Raw genomic sequence first — 27,008 nt, forward strand, 5'->3', positions numbered from 1 at the left:
CAGAGTGCCAGGCTAATCACCGACTTATCTGTAGGTACTAATATGTAAACACTAAAAAAAAGACAATTTCTACTTTATATTTATTTTTAAACTCAATGCGCTATTATATGAGGCATCAAGTTCAATGTCCCCTTACGTATGTTATGTATTTAATAATAATAAATTCACAAAATACTCCTACACACGCAACCAGTGTCGTTATCGTCAATTGTGTGCATAATAACATGAAATCACAGCGCTAATGCATAACGCAACCTAGCTAATGCAAACGGCATACTGTTTCATTAATTATCGGTTTTACAAACTTTGTGTCTACCGAAATATGTGGATCGTATGAAATGAGCAATAAATTCCGAATTGCTGTCTTTTTGTTGGACACACCCATTAAACATGCAACCTCTTTTGTTGAGGAACAACAATGATAGCCTGTTGCCATAGAAACAGTTTTAAGTTAAATTCGATGACTAGGATCTATCATGATACATTCAATCAAATTAGTAGAATTTTTTACTCGAACGTTGGGCGAAAAAGATTTCCTCATATTTCACCGCTTGTTTTTATTCAGTCCAATAATTTATTTTCATATAATATTTGCTATTTCTGGTCTAAAATATCCCACTGATTATTAAAATATTTTAAATGGCCTAGGAGTGAAATAGAATAGAAAAATAGAAGCTGTGTATTTTTACTTAAAAATGCATATAAACTATACCCTGCTGTAGATTTTCAGATTAAAAGTCTCGTGTTCAAGTTCTTTACCACAATTAACAATTAACGTAATTGACATGACATTTGGCTATTAAGACCTCATTATACAATTTTTGAGGATGTGACTAAGCGCAGGATATTAGCACGTATTATATCACAGGATGGAAATAACGTCCTTGTTATACATGATTTAAATATCCTTATAATTAATCTTCGTTGCTAGATTGTTGCACGAAACATAAATTAATTTGAGAAAAGGGTTTTCTGGCTCTAAAGTAGGTTGTCTGTTTAAGAATGATTAAGAATGAGTGAATGAAAACTGATAGGCGTATGATAATGATTAAATCTCCAAATCGAATCTGTAGACTAGACATAGTTTGCTTTGCTTGATGAATAACTTTTTGGCAATGAGGCTTATAGAACGCACTTTAAGAACTCGGCAAAAGTTGACATATTTTGGAAGTCTGCCACTATTTGATTGATTTCTTCACAGGGCCGTATAAATAATTCGATATTTAATAAACTATTTTTTAAAACACATCCGTGCTTATATTTAAACTGACCTCGTTTAGCGAGGAATCCATCAAAATACATTATTGTACCCGTAAATATTATGTATATAACCTAACTCTTAGAATTTTAGAACTCTATATAATGTTGTATTTGTACATCTACAATATATGTACTTAATCTGAAAGTTACTCATAAACAAGACGTAATATAAACAACGTAATATTGAAATTACTTTCACAAGAAATGTGATACTACGTTTTTTGTTATCCTGCATCAATCAATAATGTAACTCTGATCGGTTTCTTCAAAAAGGTCAAACATTCTCTACGAGACGGCTACGCAAATTGATTAGTGATTGCTCTTGGCTGATATTAGCCCAGATGTTAAAATTGTACTTTATTATCTTTATAATTAGGCCTACATACTCTGGTTTGTACTGCCTATGCGTGTCTTGTGCGTTTCCAGAAATTAAATAAACATGAGAAAAGCTTAGTGACTGTTCGCAATTAATCTTTCCTTTTTTTAGGGTTTCGATCCCAAATGGAAACTACAGAACTTCATAACTATGTTCTGTTTCCGTCTGTCCGCCCCTCAGTCACCAGGCTGTTTTTAAGAACCGTTATTTATAGATAATTTTTTTTTGCAAATATTGTATTTTAGTAGCCACTATACCAACAAAATATAAAAATGTAAGTGACTATGAAAAATGACTATTTTCCTATGAAAAATTGCTTTTCTTTAGCTTTTTTACCCGACATGATTTTTCAATTAAAATATAATCAGGCAAAATTACTAAACTATCTTACTCGCGAACGTGCTAACCTATTAGTGTGTTCCCTAGTAACAAGTACATAGGGGCATGTTGACTTCAAAGCAAACAATTCACATTGTTGTCGATATTTGCTCCATAACCTCATTGAATATTAATACGAACAATTCTATCTCGATATAATGAGTTGTACGCAACGCAGCTTTATAATTATTTACTGCAATAAATAGCGTACCAAATAAACTATGTATGTAGATCAATTTGTTTGATAGTCGTTGCACGTAACAATGTAATGTTGTGATCAACGCTTGCGGCTGAGGGATTTCGAAAAATATAAATTGTTATAATATAGTGGTTCTTAGTGAGGAACTCTGGCTATGAGGATGAATTTTTCCAAGTTTAAATTTGATGAAAATGTTTTGTATGTTGGACATGGACTTTGCCAACTATAATAAATAAAACTTCACTAAATGAATTTAAATAAAAAACCCTTACTTGTTAGCGGGTTTTCTTTTAATATTTGCTTAGTAACAATAAATTTTTTGACTTATTAGTTCTAGTCTTCTTCAGTATCTTCAGTATTTTGAAGATACGAATCATAAAGCTAACATTTTAGAGTCCGTCAGAATTATGATAAGAATTTTAATAGGAAGGTAAGAGTTGTTACGCTCTTGAATACAATTTTCGTTTTTTGTAATTAAAAACCTTGTGAATTTTGTGTAATTTGCACGTTGCTCATAAGTAAATTTCAGTAGATGATGGATTTTCAAAGAACTGTGTGTAAGACAATACTGTAACCCTGATCAATAATTAACTGAAATTTACCAAAGTGTATTAAGAAATATAAAAAATTTAACAATGTTTGGGTTTAATCGTTTTATATTATTTATACTTTATTTTCTATATCAATTAATTTCCATGGTTTCTTCATGTTTTTATTGTGTTTATTAATTAATAGCTTTTTAATAATTAATGAATTATCATGGTTAACACCCTTCAATGCCTTCAATTATATAGGGTCATAAGTTAAAAGCTGTTATTTTCAATTTTTTTTATGTCTTACTTATTTCGGAGCTAATACAGACGCAGTTGCGTTAAAAAACAAAATATTATTGAACATTTTACTTTTCTAAAATATCATAAAAACCTAACTAGAGCTTTAATAATCATTATTATTAATTAAAATGTTGGTGTTTACCTCCCATACCTCCCAACAAATCGAATAATAAGCCTTCTTGTCAACATGTACGTCGGTAATACGTACGTTACAAGGCACAGCAGCTGTGGTGCAACAAAGGTGCTTGTTATAAATACAGTGGGCTGCTGGGACCAGCATCAGTGTCAGTTCAGCTCCTGTCGACACCGAAGAGGACGAAAGTGACTTGACAGTGAAAATGCGTGCCTTCCAAGTAAGTAACGTGATTGTGATAGCTTCGAACTACCATAGAAGATATAATAATATCAGGGGTTGCTAATTGCTCTTGAAATATAGAGTTATGGGAAATCTATGTGGTTTTTTTCATATTATTTTGTAAAAAGTTAAATTTACCATTTTAAGAAAATATAAAGTCATGGGGAAAATTTAGGGCTTTGCTATCACTTCGAAACAGTTATTTTAAAATTTCGATTTAAAATTACAAATATTATTTTTACATTTCGGAGGTAATCTATGAGGCAAATTATAATTGAAGGGTGATTTTGAATTAGAAAATAAAAATGTAGTTCTATAATAATTGACGTTAGTTGAAGGAAAAATTACTTTACAATACAAAAAAATGTAACAAATTTTGTTTATGTTTTTAAATTATAGAGATAAATAAATCGTTGATAAAATGTTAATATCGGTTTACTTAACAATAAAAAATAATTGAAAACCAAGATCAGTTTCAGGTTATAAAAATATAACCAATAGTTTCAGCTATTTACCAAGACGGTCATAATCATGCTTTTTAATACAATAACATTTCTATCGATCAACAAACTACTCTTAATAAAAACAGATCATTGTCAAACCACATGTGATTTAGTTCATGTTTTTTTAGTACAAACGCACATATAGAGTTACATCTGTAGGTAGATAACATCTCAAAACAAAAGTTGCACCTTCTAAATGTTGTGATTCTAAAAATTAATAATACTCGTTCATTAAGGCTCAGTGATGTTGCTTGTTGCTGAAGTGATAGAAATATATGTATGTAATACATATTTTTCTAATATTGAAAAAATTCAATTGTAATAGCAAAACTAAAACTTATAAATAATTTAATTAAGAACACATCGAAACTCACCCAGGCGTAGTTATGTTGCTTCGATTCTATTTCTTGCAAAAAATCGTTTCTCGAAATTAATACAAACTACGTAACGCGTATTTATACACTTTTTAATAGACATTACCTTCGCAATATATGGCTACCAAGCATAGCTCAATAAAAAAAGAATATCAATCACTAATTTAGTCATCAAACGTCGCCCCAGGTGTCAAGTCGCGTGCGACATTACGTCAGCCACAAAAAGCACGTATTTCTCGTCATCATGGTGTAGTTAACAGCAAACATACAAACAGATCACGTAAAGCTATGGGAAATATCGATGGTATAATGTAATACGTAACGCATTACGTCCTGTATTGGAAAACTTAATTTTTCACAGTTTTCTTTTACTATACGTAATGTTGTATTGTGTAATTTAATTTTTTATTGTACTGAGATCGTACCGACTTCCGATGTTATGATGTTCTATATGTACTTGCTTATGAGATTCTGTAGCGTATCATAATTAAGTTCCTTTACTACTAATTTTAACTGTAAAACAAAATACATATTTTTTGATGTTCCGTTTTTCACAAATAATGTTGCCTATTTGGATTTGTTTTTTTTTAAGTTTTCTCGACGAGATGGCGATATATTATTTATATTCTTCATTGTTTATTTGAGTATTAAAAAATAATAATCGGCATACATCTGATTTAATAAACATTTATCATTCATTAAAATAACTACAATTTACTATCTTAGACCTTTTGAAATTTATTTTATCAATTCACTTTGACGAAAAAAAAACAAAAGCTTAACAATGAAGACGTTGTTTTCTTTTTGTTAGTACTGAGGTCATGCAGTGTTTTTGCTATTGTGCGAAAAGCAGGCGCGTACATTTCGGTAGTAGGATTACTTAGTAGTTCTAACTAAGAGATAATCCTACTAGCTAATCCTAATATTATTTCAAATTATTCTTAGTATGTTAAACCGATTTTGATATTCGAGAAACGGTTTCTATGTTTAATGCTTATTTGGAAATTTTTAGATGATGCTTTCAAATGTTACTTTAATTGAAAATTCTTAGGTTATTTTTAATGTTTCATTAAAATACTGAAAACATTATATAGAGCTACAAATTCATATTCCATTAAGTTACATTGACTCTACTTTTCCTCATATCACGCCGTACGTACATTCAATTTGCATGGCTCTTAATATTCTTATACGCTAACATCACAAAGTCATTAAACATGTTTGTGCACTAAATTCCTTGTAATCATAAACACTGACATAACATCCACTATAACATATATTTTCTTCATACTTCCTGCGTTTGTTTTTGCCTGCTCTATTGTTCTAGATAATAGTATTCTCGTACATGATCGTGTAACAATATTGTGTCTCTTGTTATGAATGAAATTACTTAAGACTAGAATACTGACCTTAGATATTTTAATTGTGTGAACTTATTTGATGTCTTAATTCTTTTGTTTTTAGTGCATTCGATTGACAGGTTATGTTACTTTTTGATCTTGACAATGATTTAATAGGAGGGTCAATACATTTTTTATTTATATGGGTTTGGTTTTCTTTTCTAAACTAACCACAGAAAACCACCCTTATTCGATCTTTTGGAACGAAATGACCTGATTCTTAGACTACCTTTATAAAAATAAATGCCTTGACATGAATAAAAAAATAAGAACAGATAAATAAATCAAGATATATTTGAAATTAACCATTACGTATAATTCAGGTAATGATCTTTGTCGCGGCGTGTGCTGCAGCCAACGCGGGCTATATCGGTGGTTATGGTGGCGGCTACGGCGGCGGTCTCTCCGGCTATGGTGGCTATTATCCTGCACAAGACTACGGCCACAGTCAGGACTACTATGTAAGTATATAAGACTAATAGAAGTTCTTAACCACAGTTTGAAATAGGTTTAAACAGATTTAGAAATGATAAAGTACTTTTTATTTATATCATGACTAAATTATTATTTGTAAGAAAAAAAACAGTTGAAGGAAAAAAGGAAATATTTATAAACTGAAGTCAAGTTTTTTTCAAATAACAAAGGCATAATACAGACTGAGGTAATACAAAGTAGGTACACCAAATATTACCTCACAAACGTTTCTAATTTCAATAAAAAGTCATTTGAAATAATATGAAACAGGAGCAAAAATACAATAACCCAAAATACTTGCTCTGATAAACGTATTGAAAAGTTTAAATACAATAAATAAAGGATCTAAAGTCATGACTTCATTGAAGCTTTTTGTCTATTTTCCTATTTTGTGAAAAATATCTTAGAAGGTAAAGTTTAAGGTTCAAAATTGTTTGGCAAAATGTTTACAGTTATTGTTATGGTGTTCAAACACCATGACGTGGTTTACTTGCGTTATGAATTGCAACACGATGTGTCATTTGTATTGTGCATACAAAGATGGGGGAAAATTGGACATGAGACGCCTCATTACACTGGGTAATGTCTGAACCCAAAAATGTTCTTACGAAATGATAGATGACCATTTCGTGCACTACTTGCAGTGTAGTTTGTGAGGCAAAATTATTTTCAAATAAACACACAGTCCCTGTTGACATACATTATTTTCGTTTCTACAAAAGTAATTATATTAATTATTTACTTAAGTATGTAAGCTTATTTTCTATGTAGGTCCAATAACATTTAGAATTACTGTTTAGCTAAACTACAATCATTGGATTTTTGTACCAGAAAAATATTAGTTTTAAAACGTATAAATGTAGTAAGTTCAGTCAAGTGCAGCGCGTTGATGTCTTTTGCTCTGAGTTTATTATGAGTGAGAAGTTACGAAAAGTCATTGGATCGATTTACAATAAATCTGTTCCCATTCTATATGCATGTATTAAATTGATCAATAATCATTATTTTGTAAATGTACTCGTATATCGTAAAATGATATTTTTTTTAATAACTTAGATTTGATATGACGCAAGTAACGTTTAATTAATGTACTAAGTAAAATATAAAATAGTATGTGCAAATTAATTATAAGGATATTTTATAATTATGTTTCATGTGCTTAATTATTGAATAGGAGATTGAAAAATAATGGGCATTGTAATTCTTTTCAGTCACACCCAAAATATTCATTTGACTACTCTGTAGCTGACCCTCACACCGGCGACCACAAAACACAATGGGAGAGTCGGGATGGTGACGTCGTTAAGGGTATGTATTACTCTCTTTCTGCATTGATATCCACCTGGATTCGTGTCTTTTGATACTACTTGAAGACGGTCATCGAACTTAAGCAATATACCAATAATGTGCTCTACATTCCACAATATCGATCAATAGTGTTTATGCAACGTTCTTGCTTTAAAGGATAATTATTATTATGTAACAAACAATCATTCATACTGACACAATTCGATACCCCAGGTGCGTATTCCCTCGCTGAGCCCGATGGCACCACTCGCATCGTTGAGTACACTGCTGACAAACACAACGGATTCAACGCCGTCGTCAAACGTATTGGCCACGCTCAACACCCGCAACACTACAGCGCTCACGGTGGCTCTGGTTATTACTCCCACTACTAGATGGCGCTCAAATCATACTAGCTTCGAAGTTCCGACGCTGCCCAATAGATGACACTGTTTCAGTATGATCAATAGCTCGAAAACATTCTGAAAACCAGTGTCAGACTGTGATATTATCTTCGATCTATTATTTATATAGCTTCTTAAATATGCTTCACAACGTAGTTATCTCAAAGGTAATTATTAAAATAGTTTGTAAGGTTTATAACTTAACGACAAATCGTTGATTGTTTTGATACTGTGAGATGTGAAATAAAGAAAATATTTCTCAGCCTTGGTTTTTTACTCGTTTATAAAAGAAAGTGATAAATTGATCAACTTTTCCTGATCAAATTCATCATCGTTACAGAAGGAGTCCATGCATGAAACATTGCTGAGCGTCCATTAATAAATGTAACAGGGCCGTTCACACGTAAATTGAAAGACGCGCCGATCGTGAATACATTATAAAACTCAACGCTTAATGTAACTCGTGTAAAGAACATTTGTTTCTGCCTAGCTATCTGAAATCTACGCGACAATGATGAAATTATTTGACAGTTCTCGTGCTCTCTCTGTTTTTCGAGCACGAAGAGCTGTTCAACTTAATTTTCAGTGATAAGTTTGAGCACTCAAATTGTCGCTGTCGCAAATTCTCAACAAGTCATGTGAAGACGCTTTTACTTATTGACGGATGACGCGAGTCAGTGTCTCCGCATCGCAGTTACGCTTCAACAGACCAAAGACTGACAATCAGGATATTAGTCTAAAACGGTGTTAAAGAAACAGCTGAACGTCATTGCATCAAATAAATTACTTTCTTTTGACCATTGTTTGGACTACAATGATAGATGTACGCGATAAACGCAGTTTTTCACTATACCGTTAGCTGTTATTGTGAGTTAACAATGTTATTAATCTTGTTGTTACATCGCTGGTTCTTCGGAGTACGTTGTCGCTGGTTATCTTTTCAGTTATTCCGGGGTTTACCGGAAAACTGTTGATGAATGATATAATTTGTGTATTAAACCAGTGTGCATCTTTGTGTGTGCATTTTCTTATATACGTATGTGCATTGACTATATGTGCGTTATCTTTTTGCTTCTTCTATATTTAACGTTGCTATTTTTTGACGCAGCACAACCATAGTAGTTTCTGAATATCATAAACGTTTAGATCTCAACAATCTTCGTTTACGTTTTACTCGTTTGAACCAACATTTATTTCTCAAACAAAGGTACCCAACCAAATTCGTAGTTCACCATAAAAAACTGGCACCAGAATATCACCAACCAGTAATTAAGGCCCTAAAATGTCTTACTACATGACAATTCAGCCACAAAAGGTACAGTACAAAAACGTTATGTAGTACCTACTTGCTTTCGTTAGCCGACATGTCAAGGTTTGCCGTTCCATTTAGTTCTGAATATCGAAATATTGTTACAAAACGCTACAGATAACAATTACAAATTACAATAAATGCGTTATGCGTAGCGACAATTGCTGGCATGCTATCATATCTGAAAGCGTTCACTTTCCTTGATTTGCATGCTCAGTTGATTATGAAACCGACTCGTCTTTTATTGCATTTTCAGTTACATAGTTTATGTTTCTTTTTATAAACAGATTTCTGTACGGATTTTCAGGGCATTGACATTTTATAAATTTATCTTTTTCTGTTTCTTTTCCATTTTCCTTAAATATAATTTATTAGATAGCTATTTTCATTCAAATTAACTTAATGCGGATTAACGCGAAAATATGCATAAATTATGTCTCGACATTTATTAGTCTGTTTTACATCCTCAAGTGTCTATTTGTTTTTATCATTTTTAAAACTTCCTTCCGAATTTTGATTTAAGATTTCCGCTTGGGTAACTGTGCATTCATATTTCTTATGTAATTAGCAACTAGTTAGAGATTTTGAATGATTAATTAACGGTGTGATGTGTATTATTGCCTTAAATTAAAATTATAAGCTGAAAGGGGAGATTTTTAAATACCTATCACTGAAAGATTTACGACAATACTAATGTATTACTTGTCTACAATGTAAGTGTAAGGTACAATTATCAGATTGTTACCGGTAGCTGATCTACAATTAAATGTATCGCATCCTAGTTCAGTAATTGTCATGTGTATGTGTGTGGTGGTGTTAATGTACGCACGCTTGGGGGTGTTCCTGTGTGCGTTTATAAATAGGTAAGTGGTGGTCGACGCGACTCGTCTTCATCTAGCCTCAACCTTCAAATGGACAAGCTTGTTGTTTTTGTTTAATTTTTTTAAGTGTGTTTGGGGTTGTATTGTGACGTGACTACATGTGGTGTTAGATAATAATCATGGATAAAGCGCTTGCTGTATTGGTACGTAATTTACTTTCGATATTTTACAAAATAAAATGAAAATAGTGTCATTTTGATTGATAAATTTGTCTTTTAAAGATCATTACTGTCTAGCATGAATAGGTAAACTAATAAGTGTTTGATAATTAAATTAGTTTATTTAGTAGTGACTTTTAAAATAATAAATGTGATTATCCGGTATTATTTAGTATTTTAACAATATTAACGAGTAATAATTTTATTTTGTTTTGTTGACGTTGTCAACAGTGTTAATATAACTAATTTATATAATTATTTCATACAATCATGTTTAACTAACAATTTTGTTTTGATTTTCAGATCCTCTTGGCAAATTTGTTATCAACCAATTGTCAAGAAGGGAAATTTGTAGACGATCAAAATGAAGATACGACGGACTTAGTAAGCTTTCAATTATCATTTTTGCTTTTAAAATTAACACGTTTGTACAATCTTTGATGACCTAATACCTAATAGACCTAAGAAAAGTCCAAATCTTATATTTACTGTCAACGAAAAGCATAGTCGGTAGTTTTGCTGTACTTTTACACTCTGTAATTGATTGAGATGTAAACTGTCATCACTCTTGAGTCTTGCAAATTTTGTCTGGATCCAGAAGTATATCTGGAGCATTTAAAATTTTAAACATAAATTCCACAATATTCATAATAATTCACCTTTAACAAAACGGAAAACTCTACCTAAAAATGCATTATAAACAACCAAGACTGCATTATAAACGAATAACTAAATGGCAGTTTACAACAGTATAAGACTTTCGCACATTATTCTAACGTCGTGTCTAACAATGCTATTGATACTTCAGCTGGTATTTAATATATTTATTGCGTTCATTTACACAACACGCAGTTTCACTAACAAATGCTTGAGTGATTGTCGCACACGCACATTCGCTTTACAAGCAGTAGGCGTCGAAATTGTAATTATACGATTAATTGCTAAAATTATTGACTAATTTTCTTCGCTAATTAATCAAAACCATGTATGCGCATATTTTTCGTTTCTTTGTAACAATATAAATGATTGGTTCGCATTAAACGGTCAAGAAACCGTGAAGAGTAATTTAGTTCCGTCAATGAAAATAGATAAAAAATATTGTTGTTACCTCAAATATTTTTTTTATGTAAAAGCGACTCATTTTCTCGGATTGGGATTTTACAAACATTCAAGACACATACACAAAAACATCCATACTTCGAACCCGCGACACGTCGCGTCGAGTTTGGAGTGGTGACCGCAACCACTCGGCTATCCGCGCAAACCTTTAAATATATTTTTGGAACGTGAAATTTTGTCAGCATGCCATTGCCGTCATAATCTTCAGTTCATAAGAATGAGTTTGGTACCAAAATTTGTTGATACACAAATTACAATTACTATAATATTTGACGAGCTCCGTGGTCGAAAGGCGTACGCACCGGTTTCAAGTTGTCGAGGTCCTCTGAGGTCCCGAGTTCGATCCCCGGTCGGGTCAATGTAAAAATTCACATTTCTGCATTGTCTCGGGTCTGGGTGTTTGTGGTATTTTTGTTGTATCTGAATTCTATAACACAAGTGCTTTAGCAACTTACTTTGGGTTCAGAACAATGTATGTGACGTTGTCCGCATTTGAGAAAAAAAATCTTCGTTGATTTATCTATATAACCCAACGAAACCCTAGCCGTTGATATAAATATAATTCTAACAATAGTTACTCTAGAGAAATTCATTTCTAATAAATTCAGTCATCTTCATAATTAACGTTTACTTGCTACTGTTCTATGCCGTTACTTATTACTTTCTACGTATTCTGTTCGTACAGATATAAATCAGTTATTAGGTTTTATCTTTTGCTGTCGTTAACAAGACGGTAAAGTTAGTAAGAGGCGATCCTTAATTATAATACCAGCCTAAAAACGTCACACTACTGTGCAGACGAAAATGGTTTATCTATGAGCTTAGAAAAAAGCTAAAACAAAAGACTTGCGAACATTGTTAACTCCATAATATGACATTTCTATATCATGCGAACTGTTATCGCCTATCTGTCCTTCGAAATTCAATCAGTCTTGCCAATAATTGAATGCAAACTATATCAATGAAATTCTAGTGCGACCAAACGGGATATTTTTTGCTCTGGAAACTTGGTAACCGAACGCTTATCAGTGACGAAGCTTGCAACATGTCAACACATACAAACACAGAGTATCGAAAGTGGTCACTGAATGTCGAAACGAACGCGGCCGCAGTTGTCTTGTTCACCCACTTTTCTTAACGCACTACAGCTGTGACACTGCTCCAATTGAACGCATTTTATTTTTTATAATATGCAAATGATAATTATAATTGCAGAGGCAGAGCACGAATGCCAAGTAATTAGTATGTTCGCACATGAGTTTTTTAAGAGTAAAACTCTCGATACTTTCATTTTTTATAATTATACGCTTCAATTATTTCTTTAATAGCATATATCGATAACTGTCTTTATAACGAACGTAAAATCTACCTGATTGGAGTAATCACCTAGAGAAAATATTAAACATCAAAATTCAACCGAAACAAAGATGACGACTAGTAACAATCTAGTATATTTAAATAACAAAGGTGTATTTAGTGAATCGAAGCGGAAACAAACGAAAGTAAACGATTTGTCATTGACATTGAGTAACGATGCACGCGCGCACTCGTCTGGCTCGTCTTGAACTTGACGAAGATGGCCGCCAACAAGTGACATTTAATACCGAGTCTGTTTACTAACAATCCCTTGTAAGGAGATCGATGTAATGTAGCTGTGGTTAATGACCGGGAACTGAAATAAATATCTAGTAAAATGATGATCAACAATAAAATGGTTTTGTAGTAGAATAAACTTGATCTGATAAACATCACAAACTGGCCCTAACTCCTTCATAGGTGCACGATTAAGCTATTATATTACAATGAACTGATCTAAAATAATTTAGAACGATCTGACCTATCGCTTGAGAAACAATAGTCGTGATCAACAATGATAAATGCGACCAACGTTACGCCTAACGATTTGACAGACAGTCTGACATTACACTCACTCTGCCTGATTATAATTACCTGCATACCTACGTTATGGAAACGATTAAAGCCCTCATTACTTATTCAGAATATTAAACTCAAATCGCTGAGCATGCAATCAATTGTCATAATGAGTAAAATACCGAATTATTACACGCAAGCTATCGCTTCACACATTCCCCAAGTTTTTTTATCTACAGAAACATCACGATGTAATTGTGTGATGAGCAAAAAATTGAGCGTTGCATTTATGAGCGAGTGTACTGACATTTTTTTGTTGTCAGGGAAAATCAAGATACTCGTTCAGCTATGGAGTTGCTGATGGCAAAACTGGAGACGTTAAGAGCGTATGGGAGTCAAGAGATGGTGACACTGTTACAGGTAATCTATATTTACTTGAAATTAATACTTTATGGTCAGTTTGCTACAGATATTGTAACTTAATTGTACACGTACCGTGAAACTTAATCCCTCTATGCGCCGACCTTGTTTCGTAATCTCAGAATTTAGCACTGTTACCGACGGATTGGCGATCAAGACAAACTTTCAAAAGTTTCATACATATTTTAATACTTATTTACAATATATATTTTTTCTTTACAGGTCACTACAGTGTAGTAGAACCAGATGGCTCCACAAGAACCGTTCAATACTCTGCAGGACCAAATTCAGGATTCCAAGCTATTGTTAACACTGACAATCCAGAATTAGAAAATGAAGAAATTGGAAGAAGCATAATGGAAGAGAAAGCTATGAGAGACTATGAAAGATATTATGATTTTTCAGAAGACCCGGACGAAGAATACTATGAAAGGAAAAGACCAAAAAGACCCCATGAGTTGGTGCGTAAAGAACACTCAAGTAAGAAGAGAACAAAATATCCGTCGTATGCAGATCAGCCGCTAGATTCAGAACCAAGTGAATACACTCACAGCATTTCAATTAAGCATCCACGTGATGATCCCTCCGAATTCGAGCCGCAAAGTCACGTAGGTTACAGTTTCGACCCAAATTGCAAAACTAAAACTAGAAAAGAAAGCCATGACAGCAGAGATAATTTGTATTCTAATATCGTGGATCTTGAATTGAATAAGAAGTACCCCAGTTACTCCCAAGATTCCTACAGAGACAGTTACGATAAATTTGCTGAACCAAGTTCCGATATGGACAGATACGTGAAATATTATGGAAATGGAAACTTTAAAGGTCATAAATATGACGATGTTGGCATGCACAGCAAACCTCCCACAAAATATACATTCCCTATAATACCAGATGCTCCTCTGGCTGAGAAATATTATCCAGACGATGTTCCTACTAGACCTAAAAAGAAGAGACCTTATAAACCGAGGGAACCAGAACATCGTTATCCTACCGATGATAGCAACGAATATGTTTTGGTTCCTAAGAGAAAGCTGAAGAATCCTAACCCTACTGCCGAAACCTACGATTACAGATTACCTGAGGATGAATACGAACGTCCACAGTTTTCTAGCAATTACGACGATACATCACAAGACGATAGGTACCCTCCACGAGGATCGGCCCCTAAAGAGGTCGTACGAAAAATTGTGAAGAAACGAAAACCTGTTGTCAACCTGTTAGATATATTCGACATTTAAGTTATTTGTTTTAAATACAAATTAGATTACTTGTAATTGTGACTATTTGGACCTAAGAATTAAGACTGTAATTGTAAGTAAGATAAGTATTGATAGGATAAACGACTAATGTAAACTTTAAAAAACTTAGTAAAACCGACTGAAGTGAATTTATTAACCAAATTATTTATTGTTATTACTATTGATTAATTAGGGAGAGAGAAGACTCCGTGGAATCATCGTTAGGATAAACAAAAATGATTTTGTAAATAAAAGTGCATTTTAAATCTGTTTATACTTTTTTAACCTTTTAAGGATCTACTTATATGATATTTCACGAATTAAAAAATATTAGGGGAAATATTTATTCGTCTTTTTTCTGTTCTGCTAATCAACATACAGGGCGCCCATTCTGATATTTACAAAAGCCGATGAATTAATGCAAATTGGATAAAATGGGCACTATTCGTATACTGCTATGCGTATTGGTAACTTTAATCAAGCGAATTCAATTGTAAATAGCGGAATTGGGTCCTACAAGTATTTAATCTTGATCACCACGCTACGTCTGGTAGCTTACTGCGAGTTGATGATTCCAGAATCTAATATTTTAAATCCAGGTAACCTCACGCAGTTAAGGAAAAATAAAAATGTTCAAACTTAAAATCGCAGGTTACATATGCAGTGTGCGTTGCGCAAAATGGTCGCACAATGATAGTGAAAGTGCAAAGCCTCGGAAACTGGAGCAAGTGGGAGTGTCGGACTTTTATTACATCACAAGGACGTTTAAAAGACTTTTTATGCCAATATTCTATTTGAAGTGGAATTGGGATTTCTTATAAATTTGGAATTAGTTCCACTTTTAATTTGCTTTGCAAGACCCTTTGCGTAAGTATGCAATTAATACAATGGTAATTTATTAACATTAACGAATTTTTGTCGTGGAGAAAGAGTAAAATAGTTACAACAATCAGTATTTTTTTTTATTATGTTCTACCTATAGGGTGATAGGGATGGATTCGATGGATTCTAATGGCATTTACCTGGTCAGGTAACATATGATATTCAAATTCTGATTTACCATATATGGCTACGAGATACTATGAATACAATTTAACACCAAAAAATTGAACAATGACACGCAACAACAAAATTAGTATTGTGACTTGCCAATAAAGCTACATTCTCATTTAATCAATCAAAGTTACAATTTATACCTAGTTCGACTATTGCATTGGTGAGAGTATGTCGATAGTTTTGAATGGTTTCGAACTTTCTCATTACAAAGCATTGTTAATCTCCTATTAACACAATTCAGTCACTTATTATGTTAAGATCCCTGTTATTACCCATAGATTCTTTAGGTGAATGACTTATCAATATCATATCCTGTTTCAATACATATCTAGCTATACAAGGATGCGTAAGTAGTTAAAACGAAAGAACAATATTTTATTTCTACGAATCCTGTATTTTTTGGCCTGCTTAAGTTCAGCGAGTCCTAATAGAACTTAGATAGAAATTGATTGGTAAATCATAATTATGATTTAATCCACATCATCATCCTAGCCCTTTCCGAACTATCTTAGGGTCGGCTTTGCATACTGCTTAACGAACCTTCTCATGATGGGCAACATTATACCCCTCAGTAAGACTGGTTGTCAGACTATAGTTTCTAAGTAACCGTAACGGCTGTCAAAAATGTATAAAAACCAGGCGAGGCCCACAATTTAATGTGTCATCTAAAGCACCAACATAAATGATCACCCATTCGTGGAGCTAACGTATCAAGCGTAGCTTAACCTGTGATCGATCATCGTGTGCAGTTGTAACTTAGACGCGAACTCCTCTAAGAGGAACCTACAGGACGTTTTCAAAGAGTCCTATTTTTGTATCTACGTCAGTCAGTTTACATTAAACATCAACCACAACTATTTAACAAAATAATTGTCTGGCATCAAATTGGTCTACGCCCAGAAACAACCCAAGCACCAAATATGATCAGACTGACAGTAATGTCCCACGATTTAAGCGTTTTATTATGTTTTATTTGAACCGCACATGCCGTACGTTCACCGGTGGGGGCGGCCATGACACCGCGCGCGCCGGTATTGTCGCAATGTGCCACGCGCCGCTGCTCGTACGCGCAACAGAGAAAGGTTTCCGCTATGTTAATTGTAATGTCATTTAAGATGTTGATATGTAAATTAGACTTGATATCATGATAAGGCTTGCTTGATCTGCATTTGTTAGGGAAAAATGTTTTAGTGTGTTTCTTGTGATAAGCACTACGGCAAACCGACTTAGTTAAACCCAATTCGACACAAGGATTTGAAGTGCGGGAGCGATAATAGAATATTACGTAGGTAAAACGTCTAATCACTGATGAATTAATTTCTCATTGTTGATTTTAATATATATCCTATTTACAAATTCGCCTTCAGTCAGTGAGTAAGTTTAAAAAAGGATAAACGGAATGAGATCAATATCTTTAACAAATCATTACATAAAAGAATTCGCAATTAAGTGGCCACATAGCGACAAGAACTCGGTATATTTATAAGTTTCACATACCAACTGCTAATATGAACTTCGGGCAATAAAAGCTGTGTTCAGTTACCTAACTTAACTATATACCAACTAACATACAGACCTTAAAATTTAGTATCTAAAATTATGGTCAATCATTATAACAGATCTATTAAATTCCTATTATGATGCTTTTAAATCAACGTTTGACCAAATATTGAAAATCATTACATATCTGGCCTACATCATTGATACAAAATTGATTTTGAATCGTGAGAAAATCGTTCTTGTTTGATCTGTCGATCTTAACTAGTCATTTACAGATAAATCTGTATCTTGTCAGAAATCAGAAAGGCTCAGACACTTAGCACCTTTAAAGAACTGGTAAAAGACCATCTCCTTTCTTTAAAGTAGCCATCTTAAACACTGATTATCTGATTATTGTATGTATTCATTTTATTTCTTATTTCTATGTTATGTATGTTTATGTATACCTTTACATGTTTTTAACAATAGTGCACCACCTCCCTCTGTACATACTGATATTTTTCCTGTCCATCCAAAGGTTGTCTGGAATAAATAATAGTCTCGAATAAGACCGCCATTGTACCCTAACATTGTATTAAGAATCACTGCTGTAATTCCATGGTGTACAATAAAGAATATTCTAATCTAATCTAATTCTAATCTTGTCTTGTGAATGTAGTAGAATCAAAGATTTGATTAAAATATAATGCTTTAGTCTTTAAGTGGTTGTAAATTATTATAAAGAATATCAAAAATATCGTTTATTAGTATTTCTTCTTATCTTTACTTGATTAATGTCGGTCTCATAGTTTTTTAGTCAGCACTCCCTTCAAAAGTCTGAATTGTTTCGGTTTTCTCATAATCTATTTCCTTTACAGTTTTGTTGCGAAATATGTTCTATTATTTTGCAACCAATATATTGGTCGTATAATTTAATAGGCAACAAAGGGAAATTAATAACGATTAATCATCAGCAAGCAAGCGGTTATATCAGTGCACCAACACAAATAATATTAAGGATATAGAAATAATTTAATAAACGTAAGAGTTTCATCGGATATAAAACTTAATATCCTGTGTGTCGAAAGCCTTTACATGCGTGGTTTAAACTGAATACATAAATAACAGTTAATTTAAGGCTTTATCAATATTTCAATATCTGGTGGAATGTGGACACTAATTGCAACGTATGAACTCGAGTAAGGCGGTATTACTTGAAATAATGTCACAAAATCATTCGGTTTACCCGGTAAAAACTTGCTATTTTTAATTAATGATTTCACTTTTTTATACCTCATCCACCAGATTTATTGGCTACTATAAATAGTCTACGGATTTTTTTTTGTTTTCTTTGTTTTTTGTTAAATAGCTGTAATCGATATCGCAAAAGCAAAAAAAAATTAAGTGGCTCGTTTTCTAGGCTTTTGAAACGATCGATGCAGTTTAAGATTCAACGCTGCATAAATATTTACATACACACACACCATAAAACGGTAACATAAAAACGTTTTAACTTAAAATATGTTATGAATGAGTTACTTAATAATATAATCTACTTAGTACTTCATACTTTCTAGTTTATTATAACATTAACTATTATGTAACTGACATTATTAGTCAGCACTGTTATAGTCTTGGCAAGTTATACTAGCATTGATCTGTTTTATGATTACTGACTTCCTTTTAAGGCAATCAAAGCTATTGAATGTTTTAAGCGTACCACATCTAGTGGTAGGACTATAATATGTGGAAAAGAGAGACCCCGCTCTATGGGGTGTATGGCGTTTTCTTTTTTTAATTGTTATTTACTCAATTTGTGAGGTGATGGTGAAACATTGTAGACCTCAAGACTAAGTTATAACCTATCAAGTCGGCCCCTAAAGTCATGGTGGCCGTTCGGTTAATATGCATGGATTTGTACGCACTAGTTGCAAGCTCGGTCTGAAATCAATCAACGTACTAATGTGACTTTTTTAAAGATATAGTAACTACTTTTAATTATCCTAAAACACTGCTAAGTATTCACTAAGCGGTGAAGGAAAAAATGTGATGAAACCTGGACTCCAAAATTTGGAATCTGAAATCTCCACTCACACCACTCGCGACAGTCGGTCGGTCAGTAAGGGAACATTACTTTTTCTTCCTTTAGTCTTGGGTCGGAATTTTAATAGTAGCCAGTTTTATCGCACACGATTTAATAAATTACGCCTTCAAGATATTAACTTTATGATCGCGTAAAGATTAAAATTGACAAATCTTAAACTTCCTATTTCATTATGAAAATGTTTTGTTCAATTATCTTAATTGCATGTTAAATAATGATGAAATGTTACAAAAATGAAAGTTGCTTACCGTATTTTTTAAATAAATTATCTTGTTATAGTTGAGTTATGTATATTTTTAGTTTCGTTGAAATCTGAATTCATATTTTGTTAATTTTTGAGAGGCGGAAGGTGTATAAGTGTTTTGGTGAAACGTCTTTAAATGGTTTTATGACTCATAATGAATCATCATCGGCCTAGCCTTTTCCCAACTATGTTGTTTATTATGACTCATAATAAATAAGCAGGCATAAATCTGTTGAAGGAGTCGCTTTTTTGTAGCTTTCATTCTGAATTATTTCCATAGAAAAACACTAATAACTTTCCAAAAATCTAACAAATACTCGATGCCATTTTCTATATTCTATTAACCCTATTATATACTCCTACAACATTTTTTTTTTTCGTTTTAGGTGTACATAAATTGATAATAAAGATAATTGATACCTTTGCCGTTCGATAGATTTTGCTGCTAATATCGGTAGCAAATTACGGCAATATTAACGTACCGTGGAAGTGAAATGACCATGTTTGTATGACATTTATATTGCATACATTCTAGAAGAAACTCAATTTACATATACGTCTAACTTTTTAAATATTGAGGTACGTCTTGGAGCTCACCTTTACATGGTTGGATATAAAAAGAATAAGAAGTAAGTATTGCTGTAAATGTACGGATATCCTGGTGGTTTTTTGATAGAAGAAGAGCAATGTAAAATAAATGAAGTATCATGTATTTTATGGATAGTGGGTTCAAATCTCTTCTACCATTTAAGGACGGAGTTGAAAGATAACAACAAATAATTCTATAATCGTTCATCTGTTTTAAACACACAAAAAAAAAGAATCCAGGTGTGTCTTATAATACAAAAATATAATAAACAAATGACTATTTACAATATTTGATTTGGTAATGTTTATTGCCGATTAACATTAGTGCTAAAAAGAGTTTACAGACAGAAAATAAAAACACCAAAATAATTAGCAAAAATGTTAACAAACTGAGTCCAGTTAAAGTAAGTCACATAATAAAAATAGCGTTGTGACTTTGTGTCGTTTCCTTTACAAATATTTCGCCGGTAGTATTCGTGATATCGCTTTTTCCTACACCAATTAAATTAACAGGAAAAACCGATAAACAATTGATGCATAACATATTAACATCTGCTTAGCTTCATAAATATGTCGAAACGTTCCTATCAGTGAAATATGTGGAATGAAAGTGATCGTTAAAAAATTCATTACCTTAATTTTTCTTTTTAAAATTTATTACTGTCCATTCCAGGCGTAGAGCACTTTCATTGACATGTTTTCAGTTTTTAAAAGAAGTTGGTCTTTCTTTTTATAATATGAAATAGTGACATAAATCATTGATTACGCTTTTATGATTATAATTACAGAAAAGACTTCCTTAAAGATAATCCTAAGTAATATTTGTCACCAAATGATTTATCAGTATTCATCAATCAATTAATCTAAAAATAAATTTGTCATTAAATATGAGTATGAGTTGAAATACTAAATAATGTGTTTGTACAATGTTACGATCTTTTTTTTTCATATTGCCTGTACGAGATCCCACTGATGGACAAAATCCTCCCACTTCTAGTTCCAAACTTCTCAATATTTTATGATTTCTGGCCACTAAAGCGTACAACTTACTTAATAATGTCATAGTTTACTATAATAATATTGTACATAAAATTGTTATCATCTTGCATGTACGAAGAATATAACCTCAAATAATTACAAACTGATCAATTTCACACTTGCTTGTTAATTTAGTACAGTCGGCATCAAAAATTCATTGATACAATGAGATTTACAAACTGCGACTAAAATACTTTAAAAACTAAATATTGCAACAGGTAATTGAGATCGCGACATGTTAAAAAAGTAAAATGTTTAGGGGGCTTGTGAAATTAGATCAATTTATGTTTGCGTGACAGAAGAAAAAAAAGATGGACACATATATTTAAAAAATATATGTATTAATGTTTATATATAAAATTAATAATATATAAAATATTTCATAATAAATAAAATTAAGAGCCTATAAAATAAAATTAAAGTTATCTCTGTGTCAACTTTTTATGCTGACATTACCAACTTGTATATCATATAATGAAACTTAATGTTAATATACCTTGTAATTAATCATTTATTCTGTATCAATGTTATCGGTGATAAATTGAAATGTCTTAAAGGGAATTGAAGCAGTATGCATTTGTTATGCATGTGTGTTAAGGACGGCGGTGCGAGGTCCAATTTATACTTTAGATACGTACTAAATATAATTCATAAAATACCTATAATCATTATAACAATTCGACTTTAAGATAAGAAATAATTTTGTTCTGAATACAATTTAGGTACTAAGAACAAATTCCCCGCGATAATTATAAGGAATAAATTCCGTATCATCGGCCTAGGCTTTTCCCAAATCTGTTGGGGTTGGCTTCCAATCTAACCGGTTTCAGCCAAAAACCAGTGTTTACAAGGAGCAACTGCCTATCAGAATTCCTCAACCCACTTTCCTGGGCAACACAATAACAATATGACCCCTTAGTTAAACTGATTGCCAGACTTTCTAGCTTTTGATACCTGTAGCGACTGTCAAGGACCTATAATTAACAGCCGGGACCCACAATTTAACTTGCTTTCCGAAATCCATAATTGGATTAAAAAAATAATTGAATCCGACTGTAACTCACAATACAATAAGATAAATATTTGGTTTTTTAGAATATGTTTTGATAGGCCGATACAATGTAGTATTCCGATATCTAGAATTCTATAAGCTTCAACCTAGTTACTGATTGCACAAACAAGCACAATGGACAATAATTGCCTGTTTTGCGTACAACGATTGCGTAAGAAAGCTCATAAATAAATTCCTTCATAATAATCGATTTCTATGCATATAAGGTCGAAAATTGCTTGCAGTATTGATTTACGAATATTTCTCTGGAAATTCAATATTACTCTCATTGGCATCTAGTTGCATATTCACGTGGGTGCGAATGCTCCCATATATGATGTATGGCTTGCACAATTTTATAGCATATTGAGATTACTTTGGAATTTAATTTACAAGTAATATTTATTGCTGCATCAATGATTTTTATATGCAAAGATAGAAATTTTAATGATTGAATGAAATTACAGTTTTAAGTACCGATTGCGATATTCATTTATAATGTTTCACGTCAAAGAAAATAAGAAAATGCACCATGAAAATACTAAAATCTGTCAAATCTTTCAATGTCGAATTCGTTATAATAAAAAAACTTTGAAACATTAATTCAAACAGTTACAAAGGTCAAGTGCCATTCAATTAATTAAACAATTAACATCCGTCAAATTATCAAATTAATAAACAAATCAAATCGATAATATTATGCACGTGTCTTGGCGCCTCCTATTTGTAACTTGTTAGTTCCTTACGCGACGAATTGCTCAATCACAGTACGTTGCTAACACGTTCACATTTAAACGTATGCGTTAATAAATCAGTGCAGAACACGATGTATAACAGAATGTTTGATTTATTGATAGTGGGTGCAGTATATTGTAATGTATGGTGACTGCTACTGGGCCCTGATTCTGCTATTTACAATGGCCAATGAATGAATGCCAATTGTATTAAATTTGAAATTATTCCTATTCTCTTAAGCAACATAATAATTGAAAATTTATTTTATTGACCTTGTGTATACCGTCTCTGAATTTCCAATTTTTGTGTTCGAGAAGTGCTTAAGAGAACACGAAAAGTTGTACCATTGTAAATAGCAGAATTGGGGCCCTGGTTTAGTGACTGGTAGACAAATGTCCAGCTGGTACTTGTAAATGTAACTAAAGTGTCATACATACAAGTTCAGAGTGTTCTATATGTAAAGCATGCAGAGGACAATATTTGAATATACTTATACTAATTCAAAACAGACTCTTTTTTTCAGGTAGACTAGAATTTCTCTTTATGTTCGTCATCTCATAACTTCTTCTTTGACTATATGAACCATGCTTATTTGAAGTCCGTTAAGTAAAGTCGTTTGTTGGTACCAAATATAATCATCACACTTTTAACTTTAACAATACATTTAAGGTTCAAAGTATGGAGTTGTTTAGTGGTAACGTAAACATTCCTGTTACAACTGAAATTAATAAATACTTATTATTATTTATAATTCTAGCAATCAATTTGTTTTTAATTGCAAATAAACTACTGCTGTTTTAAATTGTAGCGCATTACTGCAATTAGCTTAATAAATAGCTGCTGTTTGTCTTCTTTGGCACAAAAAAATCATATAAAAAAACCAAGTATATTTTGCCAACTGAAATTTATTACTATACCAGCAGTTTACAAACAATAATGAAATGACATGCATTTTTGTGTCATTATGACCTGTTGCTAAAGTCTATTTACATTACACACGATTAATATGAATTTTCAACTACTATGAAATGTAAATTCAATTTAGTTTTACTCAGATTAACGTAGCCGTTCTTATCAGTTAAGACTGTAATACCACACATATAATGATACAGCCACGAGCCATAAACGGTCGTATGATATCACGCAAATACAGGTATGCAAAACCATTTCACAACTCTAAATCTTCATCACGTATGCAAATGAGTAAAAAGTCGCTCGGTTTGCAACATTTTATGCAGATTGTTGGGTATTTATCGTGGACCAGGTGCTATTACCAAATGCAGTTTAAGATAGCCACCGTGGGGTTAATGAACGGATAGATGAGTCACAGCCACTTGACATCCGAGACTATGCGGTAGAGGCTCACACCTTTATTTAAGGTGAAGTTTCTCTGGGAGAGACAGAATTTTAATTGTAATTTTTTTTTATTGTTTTGAGAATGAGTTACGTAACTGCGTTAATACAAATAAAACAGAAAACCTAAAATCAACATAAAAGATTTTCCGTAATATTATAATTATTCAGAATCATTATCACAGCTTTTATCCTCCCACTGCTGGGCATAGGTCTCCCCTTTTTCGTGCCAGTTTCTACGGTCCTGTGCCAGCCTCATTCAGACTCGACCCGAGACCTTTATTATGTCATCGACCCATCTTGCTCCCGGACGACCGACGCTTCTTTGGCCTTGGCCAACATTCTGTCACCGCCTTAGTCCACCTGCCGTCACTTCGTCTGGCCAAGTGGCCTGCCCAGGTCAACTTAAACCTCATTATCGTGTCACCGACGTCTCGAACTTTGGTTCGTTTTCGGATATCCACATTACGGACTCGGTCTTGGAGTTTGATAGCATACAATTTACAATTTGCATTTGATTGCATAGCGCGCTCCATGGCTCTCTGTGCTACTTTAATCTTATGGACAGCCTCATGCGTAAGCGTCCATGTCTCGGCACCATAGGTCATAGTGGGCAGGACGCACTGGTAAAGAGACGAGTTTTAAGGCACTGTGGAATTTGGCGTGACTTCATTATGTCGTCCAGCTTCCCGAACGCCACCCATCCAAGTTGCACTCGTCTGGAAATCTCCTTAAGCTAACGCTCCTTGCTAAAAGATAGAATATGGCCAAGATACAAGGATTTCTCTACAGCCTCCAGGACTTCATTTCCAACTCTAATGGCATTGAAAGAACTGGAGACGTTCGATATCACCTTGGTTTTGGACATATTCATCCTTAAGCCTACCTTTATGGATCTTTTATTAAGGTTTGGAGATCGGTTGAATTTTCCGCAAAAAGAACCAGATCGCCTGCAAACCTAAGGTGAGACAGGAAGAATTACAAGGACAATTATTCAGAATGGTATCTTACTAAATACATAGCTTTTGAATTGGAAGCGAAGCGTTGTGTAAACCAGTATAAAACTTAGAGAATTACAAAAAAAAAAAAACTCGAAGGATAAATTAAGTGAGCCATCAATTACATTAAATTCTGTGTTACTTTTACAGAAACCACACCTTTAATGAAGGCAGTGTGGTTTGCGTAGATCTAAATTTAATTCATTGCTAACTAGTTTCCGAGCTATTTTCGGACTATGCAAATTCAAACGCTTTTGTAGTGATTCATTGACTATTAAAATTAAATGCATTGTTCACCTTTGCATTGAACTTTCGGAATACAATATTTGATTGTGCGCCACTCGAAATAAAGCAAATACCAGTTTTATTACTCTTACATATTTAATTTTATTGTTTTTAACTCATAGAGCGTTCATAGAGTATTTTTACAAGGAATATTAATAATTATTTTCGTATTTTTTTATGATTCACGCTTTTGCACTATTTCATTTACTGTCTTATACATAACACACATATAGTATTTTTGCATGAAATCTATGCCTTAAAACAAAACCATGATCAATGACATGTTAAGTGGAGGCGTATACCCTTGTACGCGCATGAGTATAAGCCGCCATTGTCACTTTGATACCTTGTTATCAATATTATTTTCTTTTGTTTTAACTTTGTGTGTCTCATGTGTGTTCCGTTCAAGCCATAGCTTTGGCGGCACGTTTCAAGTTTCAGAGACGTCCTATTTCTGGTCGCTTAAGAATGAAATATTATTATGATCACAATGTGTTGCTTTTTTATCATTTTTATGTTTAAATTTTTTTGAAATAGTTTCAAGCGTCAAAAAAAATAAGGTAAGACTTGACTTTTGCTTTTACAAAAGGTAAAATATTTTTTTTATCGATGTTTATCTTCAATAACTCTACATTCGACACATACCTACTTGTAGTATCGAACTTTAACTGCTTCACTAACATTTTGGTCACATTCCAGTTTGATGCCCTACTTCACCAAATTGATACAACGTTATGAAACAATGACATCACTATGGTACAAAATCGACAATCAGTATAGTTTTCCCAAGACAATTTTGGTTTGTACAATATGTCTGTACTTTTATGGTCATGAGGCACTTAAACTTTATACCATTTTAGGAGCAAGTTTTTTTTAGCTTTACTTGAATTCATTATGATAAGAGATATAACAAATCATGTTTGCTATAAATAAAGTTTAAAGCCGGTAGTTTCACCATAATTGAGGTGACCTGAATTGGTTTTTGTTATGCCTGAAATACAATTCATATGTGCACAGTTTCTATAATTTATGAGAAAAGCAACTTGCAAATAATACAAATAGCAGAGTTAAAAATTTATGTATTTAATATCTCAATAAAAGGTATGCAGACTTTAGTACAAGTAGCATCTTATTTATTATCACTTCCTGTTGCTAAGGGTTCGATCCCCATTGCACAAAGTTTCAAGACTCACAAGCAAGTTATATTTTTTGGAATTCCCTTAATGGTTTTGGA

General features: G+C 32.8%; 2 protein-coding genes across 2 annotated transcripts; both read left to right on the forward strand.

The window, feature by feature from the left end:
- Positions 1 to 3,341: 3,341 nt before the first annotated feature.
- On the forward strand, positions 3,342 to 8,106 carry LOC113502587 (cuticle protein 19-like). Its single transcript, XM_026884205.1, has 4 exons — positions 3,342 to 3,399; positions 6,002 to 6,139; positions 7,364 to 7,460; positions 7,674 to 8,106. The coding sequence occupies exons 1-4, from the start codon at positions 3,385 to 3,387 to the stop codon at positions 7,832 to 7,834; spliced, it is 411 nt and encodes a 136-aa protein (XP_026740006.1). The 5' UTR covers positions 3,342 to 3,384; the 3' UTR covers positions 7,835 to 8,106.
- A 1,718-nt stretch (positions 8,107 to 9,824) lies between these two features.
- On the forward strand, positions 9,825 to 15,088 carry LOC113502572. The gene is made up of 4 exons (XM_026884187.1): positions 9,825 to 10,176; positions 10,495 to 10,575; positions 13,506 to 13,602; positions 13,825 to 15,088. The coding sequence occupies exons 1-4, from the start codon at positions 10,153 to 10,155 to the stop codon at positions 14,841 to 14,843; spliced, it is 1,221 nt and encodes a 406-aa protein (XP_026739988.1). The 5' UTR covers positions 9,825 to 10,152; the 3' UTR covers positions 14,844 to 15,088.
- The last annotated feature ends 11,920 nt before the right edge of the window (positions 15,089 to 27,008 follow it).

Source organism: Trichoplusia ni, chromosome 17 (genome assembly GCF_003590095.1).
Source record: "Trichoplusia ni isolate ovarian cell line Hi5 chromosome 17, tn1, whole genome shotgun sequence".
In the NCBI taxonomy this organism is placed as follows: domain Eukaryota; kingdom Metazoa; phylum Arthropoda; class Insecta; order Lepidoptera; family Noctuidae; genus Trichoplusia; species Trichoplusia ni.